General features: G+C 42.7%; 1 protein-coding gene across 10 annotated transcripts in view; it reads left to right on the top strand.

Moving 5' to 3' along the window:
* Window positions 1-910: 910 nt before the first annotated feature.
* nav1b (neuron navigator 1b) overlaps window positions 911-21433 on the top strand; it is a 49663-nt gene continuing 29140 nt past the window's right edge. For 7 of the 10 annotated variants that reach the window (XM_029825967.1, XM_029825972.1, XM_029825968.1 and 4 more), the window contains exons 1-3: window positions 911-1923; window positions 5204-5306; window positions 8121-8483. In XM_029825967.1, the coding sequence (XP_029681827.1) occupies window positions 1245-1923; window positions 5204-5306; window positions 8121-8483 (1145 nt within the window). In that variant the 5' untranslated portion in view covers window positions 911-1244. The remainder of the gene's footprint in view (window positions 1924-5203; window positions 5307-8120; window positions 8484-21433) is intronic. The other 3 variants (XM_029825974.1, XM_029825976.1, XM_029825975.1) reach the window with 3 other exon arrangements.

Consider the following 21433-nt stretch of genomic DNA (forward strand, 5'->3'; position numbering starts at 1 on the left):
GCAAATGAAAACACACAATTACACAGCTGACCTTTGAAACTGTTGGATTTCCAAAAGCTGTATTACTTATTTTCAGCTTTCTGTCATTAGAGAGATAAACTTATTTCACACACATAAAATAAAGAGTGTAAAAGGATGGTGTTTTGTTATATAATGAGAGAGGGTGGTTTGTGTGGTATTGCGCTGCTTTCAATCTCTGCAATCCTCATACCTGCCTGCAGTGTTTACTGTCTTAGAGTAAGTGTTTTAACAATGGAAAAAATGTCAAATTTAACTAAGCTGTGTCTACATTTTAGTGTACTTGTGATTGTGGGTGTTTCCTTGCTTATTCTGGCATGGTTTGTCACCAATGCAGCCTGCAGAAAATGTTGGAAATGATGTTGGATGTTGGAAAAAATGCACCCAGTTAGCAATTGACTGTTTATTCTATACTCTATTATGTAATTTAGTGCTTTCTTCAGATTCATATTGTATCAAAGGCTATGCCTGATCAGAGCAAGAAAGTAGAATTTATCTGTAAATCTGGAATTTGTAACATATATTGCGCTTAGACAGGATCAAAAGATTATCTGAATGCTCTGGTTTTAATGTCCATTGATAATAATTACTTTCTCTAAATACACATTAAAATGCATATGCAGTCATATTTCGATCCACTGTATGACGTTCTGCTGGATGAATCAGACAGGATGACTGGGCTTACAGAGGGGAAGGGGAGGGGGAGGGGAAGAACAAAGGAAATAGTGGTGATGGTTGGGAAACACTTTTAAAGAATGAAATGAAATGTGGTTTTCAAACTCATATTACAATGTGTTGAAGTTCAGTGGTAATGCAGCAAAGCATTATTAAATAAAAATAGAACAAGATGAGGAGGCGGGGGGATGGGAGAAAAGGGAGCACTGGTCCCTGTGCTACTGTTGTCATTCCGCTGCTGAATGCTTTAGCGGCAGGAGGGTGTGCTAAAGGGAGGAGTGTGGAAAAACGGAGGAAAGGAGAAGGAAGGGGAGAAAGGGAGTGCCTGGGCAGCACTGCAACAGCTGCAGCAGCCTGTCAAGACAAAAGAAGGACGAAAAAGAAGACTGTGGAATTGACTGAGAGGAAGCATTTTTTCTAGCTGTTCTTGAAAAGGAAAAGAAGACTGGAGGGGATGACGTCTGTTTATTAACCCACGGTGATGCTTTTTTGTACGATCTACAGTGGAGAGTGCACTGGGAAATAGAGAAAGACCAAAAGGAGATTTAAATATGGAAAGAACAGATAGCACAAAGGCATATGGACAAGCAGATGGCAAAAGAACTGGGATAGTAGCTAAGAGGACCAAGTCAGGTGTACCCCAGAGCACGCAACGGGGTGAACTGAAGGTTTATCGTCCAGGTAGCACTGAACGAAGGTTACCAGTGCCCTGCAATCTCCGCAAGCAAAGGTCTATGACAAACCTGGCTGTCCTCACTGATGCTGAGAAGAAGTTGCACCTTTATGAGCCCAAGTGGTGTGATGATATGACCACGCCTGGCACAGAACAGGCTAAGACAGGCAAGCCAAAGATGGCAGTTGGTAGCAGCAGTACAGGAGGTGGTGCCCCTCTTTCTCGAAATCTGTCTAAATCTGAACACTCACTGTGCCAGGGCAAGTCCAAGCCCTTTAACCCTCTGGCTGCTCACTCTGCTCTGAGCAAACAGAGTCGTATTCCTCGAGGTCCTTGTGTTGAAGTGAAGCCCTTGAGCAAGGCACCTGAGGACAGAAAATCTAATGATGAGATCCTCTCCAGCAAGGCCAAGGCTAAGAATGAGGGAGCTGGAGCTTGGGGGAACTCCAAAGGCCAGAGGGAGGAATTTGGAGACAAACCCTTTCTGAAAGTTGACCCAGAACTAGTGGTGACAGTGCTAGGTGACCTGGAACAGCTACTCTTCAGTCAGATGTTAGGTGAGTACGACAGAGCCAGCATCACAATTCTCTGCCATACTCTACTTGTAGCTACCATGTGCACCTGCCCATGTATGATTTGCCAGTGCTTGCCCAAGATAGCAGCACAACCAATTTGATACAGACACCAGAATGCAGCAGCTGCTGCTTACTGTAATTGTTTTTATGCAGCTCCCTGCCAGAGGGAAAAAAATATTTCAGATTATTTCCTCTACTAGCAAAGTATGCTTTGCTTTTTATTTCATGAAATACTGAAGTGGTTTCATAGTTTAACACACAGAACTAGCTTGTGGTATAGCTATGGTGTTGCCCTATTGTTCATATTTCTCCAGAGCATCAGCCATTTGGTGTGGTTGATTATGGGAAATGTGCCTGCATCCTGTCACAGGGTTATCAGGTCATTGGATGAAATAAAACTGTAAGGAGTTGGCCTTAGTACAACTAGACTGCTCATATTTACAACCACATGTGCTGATATATTTGCCTTCTGCATCTGGTATGCTTCCTTGATAAAACAAGAAGAATGTGGCATGCCATATTGAATTAATTTTAAGACTACATGCTGTATATTTTAGCAAATCCCAGTCCAATTCGTCGGTAGAACTTTGACAGATGACCTATAAATGGTGCATTAGAACAGTGCAGGGAAATGGCTTTCCATCTAAGGATTGAGGTCAGGTTTATCGATAATAAGAGTGTGATAAATTCAAGTGTGTTGGTGTGGATGTGTTGATGTTTTTTTATATATTTGCAGATGTAACAAGCTATATCTCCATGACCATTCATGCTGTTTGGTTTAAATATACCATTAACATGAATAAAGCACAGAAAGTTTTTGAATTGTAATTAACAAAATCTCTAGTAATTCCATGCCTCTTTTTTAATGGATATTATGGATATATATCAGTATTACAGTTAGAAATTGCTGCAGAATATTAACATGACATAGCAGGAGGTGTGTTTGGAATTTGACACTAAAACCCCCAAATTTCTTATAGCTCTGAAGAGATTCTCAGCACTGTTTCATATTATACAATAACTTATGTGCAGAGCCTGGTGCATCAATTCTTCTCAAGGATGATTTTGGATCAATCAGGTTAAGAATTGTTCAAGAAAATTGATTTAAACGCTGTCTGCTCACAAGAAAGAAGAGGAATACTGAAGAAGATCTAAAGTTCTGAAGACAGAAGGTTTTTTCTATAAAATAACTCATCCTGGCAGCAAAGCAATGAGCAAACCTCCTTTTGATGTAATTATATGTGAGCAAGTTCACAAGTACTGTAGTGCACTGCTGCAGAGTAGAATCCAAGTTGAACTGATTTGTTCCGTAAATACTGGAAATCAGAAGCCATAGCTGATTAGACACCATGCAGGATTCTGAGTCCAAATTATTTGGAGATCAAATTTGCAGATAAATATTCCATTTGTATTTTAAAAAGCAATGTTTTTTTGGCAATACAATATTTAGATGCTAATTTCCAAAATCTTATAGAGACATTCATTCTGAATCAAAACCTTATATTATTCACTTATAGAGATTGCCGCCATCTGAATCACCAGTCTGAACCCAGAATTTCTATTTTAACAATCACATCTACAAATGTATGTTCTTTTTGTTAATGAAATCTAGACAAACTTTTGAATGGAACTTATGAACAATAACTTGAAACTAAATTTTGTCAGGACAATTACTGAGAATCTGAATTAGGATTTCAGAATTGATTTAGCTTCCTTTTTGGCACAGTCTGTCTTCTGGGGATCATTTCACTCACCTGCTCAGAATCAGTAATCAGCCCAGTATTTAAGATCCTGCCTCCCATTCCCTCTCTGCCAGATTGTCTTCAGCATTCATGCAAGTCATTCCAGTGTTTTCTTACGGACTGATTACCCAGTACCGACCTTGCCTGTTATTGACCATCCTACCTCACCTCTGTCCTGGTAAAGACCTCTGACCCCAAGTTTCGTGCAAAACCCCATTGGGTTCCGTTTGCTTGTGGCCGGCCAGCCTTCTGCTGCTTGGTTCGCTCCGCCGGTTCACCTGGATCTCTTTTCTGAGCGTGCTGCATTTGGGTCCGATTGCTTTGCTCTTTTCACCTTTAGCCTCTGCTACACTGTTTAACTATTCACGTGTTGCATCATTAAATCTTTTCCAGATAAAGACTGGCTTCATTATTCTGTCTGAGGCATCATTCTCTGCAATGAAGTCTTCAATAGGAATGTCAACCAGTGTATATACAGAACAGCATCTAGTCATATATATACGCACTATGCATACAGAATATATATTTTTTGAGGTTTTTTGCATGAAATGAGAAAAGCAAACTGCCAGTATACCAGAATGACAGTATAGTGAATGGGTTGTCTGATGTGGCTTCATTATTTCCTTGAATCACTCATATTCAGTCTCGATGTTGTACACCAAAATGAAAACCGGAGTTGTTGTTTAATGTGCTGAAATTAGACTACCCTCCATCTGGCTTTGACATTTCACTGTACAATCAAAGTGTATATTGAAAAAATAAAGCCTTTCTTCTTCTAGATGCTGTTCTTGTACTCCCCTCACATAATGATAAATAAAGTTGCCAAATTAACTAAGAAGGAACACATTAAAAATGGGTTTAAAATGGGCAAAAGCAGTCCATATCTCATGTAGAATTTAAAAGCTAATTCCAGTTATACACAAAATGTTTGATTAGCAAATATGCAGGGGGACAGGGGAAAATCTTACAAAATGAATGATTCTGAAAAAGGTAAACAAGTGGACAAAATATATTTTCACAAATCAGAGTATTACATTTTACCAAAATGTAATTTATATTTATTACACAATTGCAATCAATGAATGACTTTGAGATAAAGCTAAATGAAACACAAGTTCTGGGAAGCTCAAAGGTTTTCAACAATTTATCCTGGTGTAATGTGAATGTTTGAATGGTTACTCATGTTAGGCCATCCAATTTACAGGCAACTTTTGAATCTTGCAACCATGTTAGAGATTACACCCTCTCAATGATAAATAGAGGCTAGGAAGAGAGGACGTTACCATAGTGCAGAAGTCCATGGAGTTAAATTTGTCTGTCTAATGAAGTGAACGCATGTCTGTTGTGTGCTTGTACAGAGGACACCCGTCACAGTCCACAGACATATTATCCAAACCAGAACAGCAGCACAAAAACTTCTTGTGTGCATGCATGTGTAGTGATTCCCATCAATATAGCTTGTTGATTTTTCTGTTTTAATGTCTTATGAACTGAATTTTCTGCATTTTGCTGACTCACAGACCCCGAATCTCAGAGGAAAAGGACAGTTCAGAATGTTCTTGATCTCCGGCAGAATTTGGAGGATACTATGTCTAGACTGCGAGGTTCACAGCTTACTCATAGGTACGTTCACCTGGTCTACATAATAATGTTCTCTTCTTTTACAATGACGTCTTCTGTGGCATTTAATGTGACATTTTAATTAAAGACAGAATGAAAACACGCAATTATCTGGGAAACCATAAATAGTTTTTGCATAGACACAAAATGACATCACAATTAAAAAGCTGGCACCTGGCTCATGTCTAACTTTCATCATCCTAAAAAGTCCTTCTCTGTTTCATGATAATGACATCATCCAGGAAATCGTTCTTCTGATCTTAAAGGCAACATTTCCAGCCATTAATTAGCTATAAGGATCACACCACAAGACAATGGAGGAGGCCACACAGTTATTTTCTTTAGAAGGTTTAAGTAGTTGCATCTTGTGGGATATTGATATTCAGTCAGAAAGAACAAAATGTCCTCTGGGAGGGCAATAATTGTCCAGTTGCCTTTCAAGCAGTTAGTTATTCAGATAGAGCATTCTGCTTGAAAAGTTCTTTGAATTAAGATAAAAAGGATGAATTGTCAGATAATGACAACAGTATGAATATCAGGGTTTTAACAAATAAACAATAAACTAGGTTCAAATGCTTGAATGGTCATGAGAGTGCCAGTTTTCACCCATATTAATACACTGCTCAAAAAAAATAGAGGAACACTTTTTAATCAGAGTATAGCAACCTATCAGTCAAACTTCTGGGATATTAATCTGGTCAGTTAAGTAGCAGAGGGGGTTGTTAATCAGTTTCTGCTGCTTTGTTAATGAAATCAACAACAGGTGCATCAGAGGAGCAAAAATGAGACCCCCCCCCCCCGCCCAAACAGGAATGGCTTTCCAGGTTGAGGCCACTGATACTTTTTCCATCCTCATCTCTTTTGGCTGATTTTTTTTTTACTGACTGACTTTCTACTGCTGTAGTTATTCATTTGGCTTGGATCAACATCTCTGTTGATAGCATGGTGCGGTACCAGGATGGTACAGAGGTTGCACAAGTAGTCCAACTCCTCCAGGATGGCACATCAATACGTGCCGTTGCCAGAAGGTTTGCTGTGTCTCTCAGCACAGTCTCAAGACCATGGAGGAGATTCCAGGAGACAGGTAGTTACTCCAGGAGAGCTGGAGAGGTCTGTAGAAGGTCCTTAAACCCTCAGCAGGATCGGTATCTGCTCCTTTGTGCAAGGAGGACCAGGATGAGCGCTGCCAGAGCCCTACAAAAATGACCTCCAGCAGGCCACTGGTGTGAATGTTTCTGACCAAACAATCAGAAATAGGCTCCATGAGGGTGGCCTGAGAGGCCGACGTCTTGTAGTGGGCCCTGTACTCACTGCCCAGCACCGTAGAGATCAATTGGCATTTGCCATAGACCACCAGAATTGGCAACTACGCCACAGGTGCCCTGTGCTCTTCACCGATGAGAGCAGGTTCAACCTGAGCACATGCGACAGAAGTGAAAGGGTCTGGAGATGCCGTGGAGAATGTTATGCTGCCTGCAACATCATTCAGCATGACCGGTTTAGTGGTGCGTCAGTGATGGTCTTGGGAGGCATATCCCTGGAAGGATGCACAGACCTCTACAGGTTAGATAATGGCACTCTGACTGCTATTATCGGCATGAAATCTTTGGCCCCATTGTCAGAACTTACGCTGGTGCAGTAGGACCTGGGTTCCTCCTGGTCCACGACAATGCCCAACCTCATGTGGCTAGAGTATTCAGGCAGTTCCTGGAGGATGAAGGAATTGATGCCATTGACTGGCCCCCACGTTCACCTGACCTAAACCCAATAGAACACCTCTGGCACATTAACGCCAGGTTGATCCTCAGACTGTCCAGGAGCTCAGTGATGCCCCGGTCCAGATCTGGGAGGAGATCCCCCAGGACACCATTTGTCGTCTCATTAGGAAAATGTCCCGGCGTTGTCAGGCATGCGTACAAGCACGTGGGGGGCGCACAAATTACTGAGAATCATTTTGAGTTGCTACAATGACATTTTGGCAAAATGGACCCATCTTCTGCATATTTTTTTCACTTTCATTTTTGGGGTGTCTTTGATTTTCCCCCTCTATAGGGTGATCATTTTCATTTCTATCAAATTATGTGGCATCATTTTGTCACTAATACATCACCTAGTTTTTAATCAGGAAAGATATTCAAGATAATTTTTCTCCCCGTTTAGATCTGATGTGTTTTCAAAGTGTTCCTCTAATTTTTTTGAGCAGTGTACATAATCCATCAACAAAGGATGAATATGTGCTTTTGGCCAGATCCACTGTGATATTTATATGGATCATTTTATACATTTTGTGAAGTAATGAGAGCCATAGAGATGCTCTGAGCCATTTGGGGGATTTATTTTAGGCATGAACTCCTTATGAGAAGTGAATCAGAAAGCTAATCAATCACATGTTGATGTTCTGGAGAGTAAACAAAGAAAACGCATTTGTGTTTTTGACTTTTTGGGTGATCATGTCAAGAATGTGGCCAGTGGCAAAAATGACAGGAATACTGTCTGCTATTGCAACACAGAGACACTGGGCTATCTCTTTCTTTTTTAATCTTTTTCTGGCCTTAGCTACTGGGATGTCACATTCGTAATGTTATTCCCTGAAAAGGATGTAACACAACTCTTGTATTGGAATCTGTACTGTATCTAGGTCAATGCTGCTTTAATACCATTGTTTTGGGCTTTGAAGGACTTCCAACAGCTAAAGGAAACTTTTTCTGATGATCTCATTCATTTTTGGTGATAATCTTCTATTAATAAATCAGAAGGAATGCCTTGAGAACATAAATACAATTCTCACAGACCCCCCCCCCCCCCATGTCTCTCCAGCCATCTGGACACTAGTAACATGGGCTATGACAGTGATGAGACAAATGCTCGCAGCATTTCCAGCCTGTCCAACCGCTCATCACCTCTGTCCTGGCACCACGGCCAATCCAGCCCTCGACTTCAGGCTGGTGATGCTCCATCCTCTGTGGTAGGCTACCAGGGAAATAAAGCTGGTTCCCGGTATACGGCTCACACAATGCCAACTCGTTGCTCCAGTCGCCTCAACAGCACATCTCATACTGAGCTCATGGAAGGGTTAGATATGGATGACACTGACTTCAAGTCTGGTTACCTGAGTGACAGTGACCTTCTAGGAAAGAGTCTGCCTGATGATGGTGATGATGAGGACAATTTGGCAAATGGGTAAGGATCTCTGTCTGTCTGTCTGTCTATCTATCCATCTATCCATCTATCCATCTATCCATCCATCCATCCATCCATCCGGCACTGAATGCAACGAATATTTGAAAAGAAACCAGGCATGCCTCATTTACAATATCAGTCTAAGTGGGCCACCTCCGCTGCCATGCTCTCGCTCTGCCAGGTGAAGAAAACATAAGAAGTGAGTGGAAAAGGAACAAAAACAACAACAAGGCAGCAGGGACACACTACAACCATGACACCTGTGTATTATGGCATATAAAAGTAAATGTTTCTGCCAAATGGTAGATATACCATACCATATACTCATTGATGTCGTCCTAAGAACTGCCATTTTCAGTGTTCTTCACTCCTTAGTGCAGAGACTCATATATTGATACACTGCTTTACAAAACATACTGTATAGTATTTTAATAATAAATATTACAGTACTTATATTATTATTATGATCTTTTAAATCACATCAATGTGTTATTTTGCAATATTTACAATGTTCAACTACACAACAATTTGTAAAATACTGATTTGCATTTAATACAGCATGAGTATCAATTCTCCACTAAGTTTGCCATGTGCACTTGGTGTCTCAGAAGCATTGAAATTGCTGATGTGATGTGACTCCCATGCAGCAGAGGTGTGACAAAAAGTATTTATTTTAGTTCAAACTTCTAAAAATTCCCCCAATTGCCAAAGTATGCTGTTACCTGCTCATTATTTCTGATCAAGGTTATGGAAACTAGTTTACCAAGGGGAAAATTTAGAGTAGCCTGTCAACCTTGTGTCAATATTTCTTGACAGTGGGAAAAAACCCAAGTGCCAGCAGAAATAATACACTAAGGTACAGGGATGTTTTATATGTTATGTTTGCTTTGTTGTCCAAGGTAGTTTTCTTTGTCAACTGGACTGTATTTCTTCTCTTTGAAGACATTTCGCCTTCTGTTCAGAAGGCTTCTTTAGTTCTGAACTCGCTGGGGACAGAGCTTGAGAATATAGCCCTTGTGGACCATTAGCATGCTAATGATCTGGGTGGTCACCTGAGAGTCATTGGCAGGGTCATTCACCTAGTTTCAGTTGAGGTGTCTCCCCTTTGTCTGCTGGCTCACATGGTGGTGAGTCACCAGGTCTCCTGAAATGGTGTGAATGTTTGGTTTGTTGTTGGAAGGAGTGGAGGACTGCATTGTATTGGGGTGATAGGAAGTGCCTTAGCCCACCACGAGACCCTAGGAAAGAAGAGGAGAGAAATAAAGGCCACAGCGTCTGCCCGGGGTCTCTGAGAAATTCAGGAGGATCCTCCAGAAACACGACCAGTTCAGTTTAAACCAAGCAGCACTCTCAGACAGAGGCTGGTACACCCATAGGACAAGACACCAAGACATAAACAATGTAATGTTATTTATGTTGTGCAGTGCCAGGAGGAATGCAAGGAACTGTACATTGGTGAAACCAAACAACCTGTCCACAGAAAAATGGCACAACACAGACGTGCCACCTCTTCAGGTCAGGACTCAGCAGTCCACTTACACTTAAAGGAGAGCGGTCACTCCTTTGAGGACAGCCAAGTACGGGTACTGGCCATAGAAGACCGCTGGTTTGAGAGGGGTGTCAAGGAATCCATCCATGTCAAATTGGAAAAACCTTTCTCGAATAGTGGTGGTGGGCTGAGGCACTTCCTATCACCCACATGCAATGCAGTCCTCCACTCCTTCCAACAACAAACCAAACATTCACACCATTTCAGGAACCTGGAGACTCATCACCATGTGAGCCAGCAGACAAAGGGGAGACAACTGAAACTAGGTGAACGACCCTATCAACGACCCTGCCAATGACTCTCAGGTGACCACCCAGATCATTAGCATGCTAATGGTCCACAAGGACTATATTTTCAAGCTCTGTCCCCAGTGAGTTCAGAACTGAAGAAGCTTTCTAGAAGTCTATCTGCCTAGAAGGCGAAATGCCTTCAAAGAGACGAAATACATTCCAGTTGACTACCTTAGATAACTATGTCCTGGATGATTGAGAATCTGCATAGATATTTGCTTTGTTGAATTGTAAACTTTGATTAAAAAAGTCTGGTAAATATATCAAGTTGCTGGATTTTCAACCTCACACACAAAGAGATGTTGTAGATTAAATAGGAAACAGATGGTTTGAAAGCACTGATGTATAAAGCTAGGGCGTAGGCAATTGAATTTCATTTTGTATTTCCACTTAAATCAGCAGCAATGAGGCAGCAATGCCCCAATGCATAGCAAAGGGGGCTGGTCAGAAGCATTGCACCTCAGATCATGCAGCAGCCCAGCTCAGAATTTGCTGCCATGGCAACCATCTTCCACAGACCCACTTGGCTGCCTTGTACGCCAGTGTGATATCTTCTGAACAGAGATGAATGTGCAACGTGCATCTTCGACTTCGACTGGGTTGTATATGAGGTAGAGGGAAGCAGACAGAGGGAATGGAAGCAATAAACACAGAAAGACAAATTGACAGGCCTGGTCTGAGGATAGGAGAGCATTCTAACGATTATATTAGGCTGTATCTTAAATGGCATTGTGGAGGATGGCAGTCTGCCATTAAAAGTCTCACTATCATCTCTATTTCTGGCATTTTCCCCAGAACCTGATGAGAGTTGACGACTGAACAAAAAAGAAACCAATGATATATAATTCCATTAAATGTGGCAGCAAAAAAATTCCACTAATTTATGTCTGTGCCACTCATGAGCACCAAATGCATTTTATTGCTCCATTTTTTTTCTCAATCACGCACACTGTATATAAGCCCAAGTTTCCAACAACCCTCTGTTTCCATTGTAATGAAAATAAAATGTTGCCAGCAGATCTACTTAAATGAGGGCAGATATTTTTATAAGTACAGTATGAATGTAAATGTTTATCGATTAGCCTCATGGTTATTTTTTTTAATTTTTTTTCATTTTTGTTACATTGAGCTAGGGTCTGTTCTTCATTGGAAATTGCTCTGAAACAAAGAAATATATTTTTGACTGTCATAAGAAAAGTTAAAAATTGTTGCTAAAGTTATTTGTCATGTGAATTGCATGTGAAATCAGTAAAAGCACTGCATAATCCAATAAAAGCAAAAAAAAACCCAATATAGATCATAATGACAAAGTGTACAGTACTCATCGTTAGGTGGAAACACAGCACATTTTTATTTTAATCACAGTGATATATTTGACAATGATGAAGAATTATGTATTATACCCATTGCTCTGAAATTCATTGATAATACCCGTCCTAATTTGGATCTTCCTTCAATGATACTCAATCTGCATTAGTCATAAAAATTCAAATCAAATTAACCAAAAAATGACTAGTTTATTAACATGTGTATATGGATTATTTCTTGTAAAATAATATAGCTTTACTAAAATAGCACATTTCAGACAAAATTTGGCTGTGGCCCTCTGATGGCCTTCATTTGTGAGATTTTTGAAAGCATCTGTGATAACAAGTATTTGGTCTGAATTTTATGGAGACAATACTTGTTTTCCAATCCAATGAGCCGTTGCTGATATATAGTGTCCCTATTTATTACAATAATGCGATGTGACGTGCTCTGTGATGAAGTCAGCCGTGTCCATATTGTCTAACAATAGTCAACCTCTATAAAGATCAAAATTAAAAAAAATCACTTTGAATTTATGATAGTTGAGCAGACCCAAATTACTTGAACTGTAATTTTGTTCTGTTGTGTACAGATGTTAAAACAGTCATTTTCAGACTGAATTAATGGAAGATTTTAATATGTATATTCATCTGTGTCCAAGGTTTCACCAAGTGTCAAATGTTGCTACTTTTTGTTGCACGCCAAAATAGCACTACACTGAAACCTTAGGAGGACTGCTGTTGGAATGACACCCGATGTTTAGTAAATACAGTGCCTTGCGAAAGTATTCGGCCCCCTTGAACCTTGCAACCTTTCGCCACATTTCAGGCTTCAAACATAAAGATATAAAATTTAAATTTTTTGTCAAGAAACAACAACAAGTGGGACACAATCGTGAAGTGGAACGAAATTTATTGAATAATTTAAACTTTTTCAACAAATAAAAAACTGAAAAGTGGGGCGTGCAATATTATTCGGCCCCCTTGCGTTAATACTTTGTAGCGCCACCTTTTGTTTTAATTACAGCTGCAAGTCGCTTGGGGTATGTTTCTATCAGTTTTGCACATCGAGAGACTGAAATTCTTGCCCATTCTTCCTTGCAAAACAGCTCGAGCTCAGTGAGGTTGGATGGAGAGTGTTTGTGAACAGCAGTCTTCAGCTCTTTCCAGAGTCTCGATTGGATTCAGGTCTGGACTTTGACTTGGCCATTCTAACACCTGGATACGTTTATTTGTGAACCATTCCATTGTAGATTTGGCTTTATGTTTTGGATCATTGTCCTGTTGGATGATAAATCTCCGTCCCAGTCTCAGGTCTTGTGCAGACTCCAACAGGTTTTCTTCCAGAATGGTCCTGTATTCGGCTCCATCCATCTTCCCATCAATTTTAACCATCTTCCCTGTCCCTGCTGAAGAAAAGCAGGCCCAAACCATGATGCTGCCACCACCATGTTTGACAGTGGGGATGGTGTGTTCAGGGTGATGAGCTGTGTTGCTTTTACGCCAAACATATCGTTTTGCATTGTGGCCAAAAAGCTAGATTTTTGTTTCATCTGACCAGAGCACCTTCTTCCACATGTTTGGTGTGTCTCCCAGGTGGCTTGTGGCAAACTTTAAACGAGACTTTTTATGGATATCTTTGAGAAATGGCTTTCTTCAGATTTGCCAGATTTGTGCAGTGTACGACTGATTGTTGTCCTCTGGACAGACACTCCCACCTCAGCTGTAGATCTCTGCAGTTCATCCAGAGTGATCATGGGCCTCTTGGCTGCATCTCTGATCAGTTTTCTCCTTGTTCGAGATGAAAGTTTGGAGGGACGGCCGGGTCTTGGTAGATTTGCAGTGGTCTGATACTCCTTCCATTTCAATATGATTGCTTGCACAGTGCTCCTTGAGATGTTTAAAGCTTGGGAAATCTTTTTGTATCCAAATCTGGCTTTAAACTTCTCCACAACAGTATCTCGGACCTGCCTCGTGTGTTCCTTGGTCTTCATGATGCTCTCTGCGCTTTAAACAGATACCCTGAGACTATCACAGAGCAGGTGGATTTATTTGTTAAAAAAGTTTAAATTATTCAATAAATTTTGTTCCACTTAACGATTGTGTCCCACTTGTTGTTTCTTGACAAAAAATTTAAATTTTATATCTTTATGTTTGAAGCCTGAAATGTGGCGAAAGGTTGCAAGGTTCAAGGGAATACTTTCGCAAGGCACTGTATATTGATCTAAGTGTTTTTCTGAACTAAAAATAATAAAGGATATTACAGCTTTATCAATCATTTTTAGAGCTGTACATTTCTTCTAAACATGATCACTTTAATGTCAATATGATAACATATAGCACACCACAAGAGTAAACAGGCAACACCACTACTGAAGAACTTTGACTTGTTTCTTAAACTAACTGATGTTTTTTTTTATTTTAAAAAAAGCAAACTGGGGGGTAGAAAGGCACACTGGTAAACTGAGTAAAGACAGAAAGATTTTGTAGACAACCTTGTCATTCACTTGCACTTTTAAATAATGCTATTCTGGGTTACGGTTAGGATTTGTTCATTTTATATTTATTATTTTTATGGAGCTTCCAGAGGGTAGGCCACTTAGGCCAGGATTACAGGTAGGATTACAACTGAGGAGACAAAGACAGCTGCAGAAAGGCAATCAGAGAGAGAAAGAGCAGTGGGGAAATGTCTAGACAAGAGATGAACCATGGAAAGGAGTGGTACAACTTTACCCAGATGAATTCAGTCATTATTTTAACATAAACCCACCTAGGTAAACATGCAGAAGATGTTGAGAATATTTTTGACACAAGCCTTTTGCTCATATTTGTAGAGCAGATGTTACTGAACATTACAAACATGAATTCCTGAAGTTTTCTAGCAGCTATGTGGTTTGGCTGATGCAAACAAGAGACATAAAAAACTTCTTACTTTGGCAAATAAAGAGTTCACACAATTCAATTCTGCTTTTGAGGCAAATAAAGAAGAATCTGTTGTTTTATTATTTTCTATTAGAATAAGTAACAAACAGATCAGAATGCAGAGAGAGTGGGTTTTTCTTATAGTTGTTGGTGTCAAGCGGTAGAGGCAGAAAAAACCCATCCATCCATCCATCCATCCTCTATCGCTTATCCGGGGTCGGGCCGCGGGTGCAGCAGCCTAAGAAGAGAAGCCCAGACTTACCTATCCCCAGCTACTTCTTCCAGCTCATCCGCAGGGATCCCCAGGCATTCCCAGACCAGTCGAGAGACCTGGTCTCTCCAATGTGTCCCAGGTCTTCCCGGGGGCCTCCTACCAGAGGGACATGCCCTGAACGCCTCACCAGGGAGGCGTCCAGGGGGCATCCTAACTAGATGCCCAAGCCACCTCATCTGGCTCCTCTCAACACGGAGGAGCAGCGGCTCTACTCTGAGCTCCTCCCAGATGGCAGAGCTTCTCACCCTATCTCTAAAGGAGAGCCCAGCCACCCTGCGGAGGAAGCTCATTTCGGCCGCTTGTACCCGTGATCTTGTTCTTTCGGTCACCCAAAGCTCATGATCAGGAACGAAAATCGACTGGTAAATCGAGAGCTTTGCCTTCCAGCTCAGCTCCTTCTTTACCATGACAGTTCAGTTAAGCACCCGCATCACTGCTGACGCCGCCCCGATCCACCTGTCGATCTTCCGTTCCATCCTACTCTCACTCATGAACAAGATCCTAAGATACTTGAACTCCTCGACCCGAGGCAGGACCTCCTCCCGGACCCGGAGAAGGCACTCTACCTTTTTCCGAGTAAGGACCATGGACTCTGACTTTGAGGTGCTGATCCACCGCGAACCACCCCAGCATGTGTTGGAGATCCTTGCTCGATGGTGCCAGAAGAACTACATCATCCGCAAAAAGCAGCGACGAGATATTCTGCCCACCGAACTCAAGACCCTCCACTTCCCGGGTACGCCTAGAAATTCTGTCCATAAAAGTTATGGACAGAACCGCTGACAAAGGGCAGCCCTGGCGGAGTCCAACCCTCGCTGGGAACGAGTCCGACTTACAACTGGCTATCTGGAGCAAGCTCCTGCTCTTTTGGTACAGGGACTGGACGGCCCTTATCAAGGGACCATCCACCCCATACTCTCAGAGCACCCCCCACAGGATGCTCCTGGGGACCAGGTCATAGGCCTTTTCCAAGTCCACAAAGCACATGTGGACTGGTTGGGCAAACTTCCAACTCCCCTCAAGCACCCCAGCAAGGGTAAAGAGCTCATCCGTGGTTCCACGACCAGGGCGAAACCCGCATTGTTCCTCCCCGATCAGAAGTTCAGTTATCGATGTAATCCTCTTTTCCAGCACCCTGGCATAGACTTTCCCAGGGAGGCTGAGGAGTGTGATCCCCCTATAGTTGGAACACACCCTCTGGTCTGCCAGTCCTGGGGCACTGCTCCCGATGTCCACGCAATGTTGCAGAGGCGTGTCAACCAGGACAGCCCTACAACATCCAGAGCCTTAAGATACCCTGGGCGGATGTCATCCGCTCCCAGAGCTCCGCCGCCAGGCAGCTGTTTCACTATCTCGGCAACTTCTGCTCCGGAAATTGGATGGTCCACCTCCTGGTCTCCCGACTCTGTTCCTCCTTGTGGATACGTGTTGGTAGGATTGAGGAGCTTCTGGAAGTATTCCTTCCACCGCCGGATAATTGCCCCAGGAGATGTCAGCAGCTCCCCACGTGTACCTAGAACGATGTGAGCAAGTTGCCTCAGTTAAAAACCGACAGCGCAAATGATAATCATCCTTCAGGCCTGCCTACCTCTTCCAGGGGTAAAAAGAAATCCCTGCATAGTTAGTCATTGTTCCTTTGTCACTGCTGACAGAGTTGGTATGGCTCAAACTTTCCATGCACACCTGGCTTGTGTAAAACAAAACTGTTCTTGTTAATCTCTTATGTTGGGGTCTATTTTAAACTATCAGATCAAAAACAGTTTTTTCCCCTTTTTTCTTCATCTCAAACCTTCCCCCGAGCTTTTCATCTATGTCACATAAACCAGAAGTGCCAGGGTGAGTAATTGACTAAGGCTGTTTCCGAAACCACACACTCGTTCCCTATTCACTACTCACTACATGGGGGACATGGATTGAGTGAACTACGTAGCGCACTCAATTCAAAATTAGCTTTCGGACACCACGGACACTACGGACACTACGGCGCACGTAAAATGACGTAATGTTGTCACATAATAATAACGAACCGTTCCCCGTTCCCCGGGAAAAGTGGCCAGGTCCATTTAATTATTTTAACCCATCCGAAACATACCCAAACACATTCAGCACTTGTTTCTTTGAAAGTGCAATATTTTACCCTATTATTATCTTTATATAATAATAATAGATTAAAATATTAATGTCAATAAAAATAACATAACACTTCCTTATTATCTCAAATAATTAGTGTCCGGTGACATTTTCGCGCCATGACATGATGGTACATTCTCAAATATCTATATAAGTAATACAGGAATTTTACATACAGGAATTTTACATCACAAAATGGCTCCAGAACTGCTTTTCATTGTCTTTAGTATTCTTTTGCTGCGATCCCGCCGTCTGGTGAGGAACAGACGCGTCCGAAGGGCAATTTTGGCTCTAACATCCAGATATCAAACTGTAAGTGAGGGAGGGGGGGCATTTGATGGTAGATTGATTTCCACATTTATGTGTTATTTTAAGATGATCATATTGTATCAAACAGCACAGTGGAAAATTGCCTTTAAAAAAAACAACAACAACTTTGTTTTACCAACAGAACGAGCAACCATCACAGTATTGTGTGCAGAACAGGCATGTTCCATTGCTGGCGATGTACATTGATGGCCAAACTGACCTCTGCCCAGACTTCTGTCTCTCTCGGTCAACGGTGGCCAAACTCATCGATGTCCTGCGCTCACCGTTTGACCATGGCTGGGATCTGGAAGTGGAGGTTTTAGTGTACCTTTTCTGGCTGGCAAGCGCAACCTCTTACCGTTTGGTGTCAAGGGGATTTTCAATTCCACGGTCCACAGTCTTTGACATTGTTCACAGGATGTCAGACAAAGTTCTGTCCCTGAAGAATCGGACCATCAAATTTCCAAGTCTGGTAGACATTCCGAATATTGCTGCTGGATTTCAGCGCCTGTCGGGATCACCGGCTCTTCAAAATGTGGTGGGCGGCATTGACGGGTGCCACATTAGAATTAAGTCCCCAGGTGCACATGCTCAGTGTTATTTCAACAGGAAGCTTTTCTATTCCATCCAGCTGCAAGCAGTGTGTGACCACCAGGGCGTTTTTATAGACATTTTTGCTGGCTACCCAGGCTCAGTCCATGACGCGCGAGTCCTGAGAAACAGCCCTCTGTATGTTCAGGGACTGTACCCACCTGAGGGATATTGTATAGTTGGGGATGGTGGCTATCCCTGTATGTCCAGGCCTATAGCCCTGGTTACACCGTACAGGGAGCCAGTGGCGAATAAGATGGTGGCCAGGTTCAACAGACATCATGCAAAAGCCCGTTCTGTGATAGAACCTTTGCTTTAACACTAGAAGTCCCAGCATTTTTCTGTCTACGTAGAAGACCCACACAGAGGCCATTTGGCCTGACCACTTTTCCCGAATACACTAATCACTCATTTTGTTATGGTAATGAGGCTGTTAGTGGCAGTGTGTGGGGTGAGGGGGTCACACCTTACAGAGAATGAGGAATAAAAACACATTCACTCAGAACTGAAGAAGCCTTCTGGATAGAAGGCAAAATGTCTTCAAGAGAAGAAACCCAGTCCAGTTGACAGAGAAAACTACAATGATACAATGACCTGGATGATTGAGAATCTACACAGACAAAAACACATTCTATTCTAAATTGTGGACCTGTGAATGTCCCATGTGACCATAACGACTCATCGACTGCAACCAGACAATTGTTTGATGGATAAATACCTCAGTGCACATGGACTATCGCTTCAGCAGCTGTTCTCAGCAGCATGCACAGCATGATTCAGACACAGGATACCACCAAAAAGAAGCCAAACACCATCACACTCTACAACACAACAAAGTGCGGCGTCGATGTCATGGACCAGATGGTGCGAGAGTACACTGTCCGCGCAGGAACACGGCGCTGGCCAGTAGCAGTGTTCTATAACATGATAGATATGGCAGCACTGAATGCACACGTGCTCTATCAGTTATGCACCGGGAGGCAGGAGAGACGGGTGGATTTCCTGCTGGAGCTTGCAAGAGAGTTGGCTCAAACCCACTTGGGTAAGAAAAAGGCTCAAAAGGAACAATTATTTCGGCAACAACCCTCCACATCACAACTAGGAAAAAGAGCCAAGTGTCAGGCTAAAATTAAATGTAGGGACAATCATGCAACTGTGCGCTGTGTTGACTGCTACCGATATACATGTGGGAAATGCCGAAAGGAGCAATGGCAGTGCCAGGATTGTGAGTGACTGCTCAAATGTATTTCACTCATAATGCATGGTTTTTCATTCTTTGTAAATATGCTTGGGTTTCTTTTTCTTTTTTACTATTTTTAGCACAAAAATAACAATTACTTCTGCAACAACCCTCCACACCAAAACTGGGAAAAAGTTGCTTTTTCATTCTTTGTAAATATGTTTTGTTTTTTTAACAATAAATGTCAGTGTGTTGGTCCCTTCCTTCCTGTTGATCCTTTCCACTGCATACAGCTCATAGTCCAGTTTAAGTCTTTATGGCTATGTTAACTGAGGTATTTATCCATCTCACAACTAAAGCTTGCTCTCAAAAGAACCTCCTGAGCTGTAAGGTATGTCCCCTCCCCCACACAGGTTCAAGTGGCTCCAGCCGTGTGCCACTAACAGCCACATTTCCATAACAAAATGAGTGTCCACAGGGGGGACTTGGGGCCAATTGGCCGTCTTGTGGGTTTTCTAGGTAAAAAGGCCAAATGGCATCAGCCCACGAGTGCTGATGCCGGACCGGACGGCATCAGCCCAAAGGCTGTCCGGTCCGGCAGCCTTTCTCTGGTTGAGCCTCTCCAGCTCTCTCCTCACCTGGCTAGACGTGAAGGATAGTCCTGTCGGGGGGATGGGTGACATGTTGATATCTATGTAGGGTGTCAGCAGGGGGGAGGGGGAAGAAGTTGGCAGAGGTGTTAGGGGCTCTGGGAGGTGTGAAGGGGACCCATTGTTATCCAGAGGAATATTGGGACAGCTGGGGGAGGGGGAGCTAGAATCAAACCTGTTGAAAAACTGGTTCACATCCAGGTCCTCACCATGTGGTTCACAGAGAGCAGACCAGTTGGTGGTCTCCAGGGCATCCCGCAGACAGTCCATGGCACCATCTGACCATTTCCTAACAGTCCTCACAGTGACTGATTGCTGCTGAACCACAGGTGTGTATGATGGGGAGAGCAGCACGAGATTATGATCAGACTTGCCTAGTGGAGGGAGTCCAGTGGAGGTGTATGCATTGGTGACATTAGCATACAGTAAATCCAAAGTCTTACTGTCTCTCGTGCTGCACTGGACATACTGATGGAATGTAGGGAGAGTGGACTTAAGGGAGGCATGATTGAAGTCACCTGTGATGAGGATAAAGGCTCCGGGATGTTTAGTCTGCAGGTCAGCCATGACAGAGTGAATAACCTCACAGGCCGTGTTCGCTATACCGGTCGGAGGAATATAAACAGTGATGGCAATGACATTAGTAAACTCCTGTGGCAAATAGTTGGGACGGAGTCCGATGGCAATAAGTTCCACATCGGGACTGCACACGCGCTCCTTGACGTGAATATGCTCCGGGTTGCACCACCTGTTGCTAATGAACACAGCAAGTCCCCCTCCTTTCTTCTTATCGGCCGCGGTGGTGTCTCGGTCCGTTCGCACAGTGCTGAAACCAGCGATCGTCATATTAGAGTCCGGTATCAGTCCATGGAGCCGTGTCTCCGTGAAACACATGATACTGGCCTCTCTGTACTCCCGCTGTGTCCGTGTGAGCGCCTCCAGGTCGTCCATCTTATTTGCCAGGGACCTGACATTCCCCGTTATGACTGCGGGACGCAGGGTTTAAAACATCGCCTCTTCATCCTCTGTTTAACCCCAGCCTTACTCCCTCGTTGTTTCCTTCTCAGCTCCTTTGGGATTTGGGACTTCTCTCCGACCACGAAGGATGGTGGTTTTAGAGCCATCAGCTGGTCTCGCGTGTAAACAATACCGGTCCGCTTCTCGGCACACCTGATGGGGGCCGCGAATAACCCAAGCACCGCAAAACAGAGAAAAAAGTATTCAAGCCTCCAGAACATGGTGTCTGAATACTCCAGTTGTAAGTGGAAAGAAAGAAACTAAATCCAAATAAAAAATAATGTAAACAAGTATAGAAAACACTACGAAAATTTAAAAAAGAACAATTAAGTGTAGGGAGCTGCTACTACTGGCTGCCGCCTGGGACAGCGCCATTTTGAATTTACCACCTTTGTTGCCAATTGTAATGGTCTTGGTAATGGTAATGGCAAATGGTATTGTGATTATACAAATCTGAGTTGGACTTAACACTTAAGATACAATTTTCAACAAGATGCCTTTGCATTATTTTATTTTTACAATATTTATTTTGTTTAAGGAAAAGGCTACATCTCTTGTTGATCTCGTATGCTTGTGACAGGTATGGTATGGACCCAAGTGCAGTACAAAACAGGCAATGAACTGATGATCAGTTAATAGGTTTATTAACTGCAATCTGGCACACAAAAACAGTTCGAGGGCGGGGCAGCGGACTTGGTCGAGGCAGGCTGAATCAGGCAAACAGTCCAGAG

Source organism: Takifugu rubripes, chromosome 19, assembly GCF_901000725.2.
Source record: "Takifugu rubripes chromosome 19, fTakRub1.2, whole genome shotgun sequence".
Taxonomy (NCBI): Eukaryota; Metazoa; Chordata; class Actinopteri; order Tetraodontiformes; family Tetraodontidae; genus Takifugu; species Takifugu rubripes.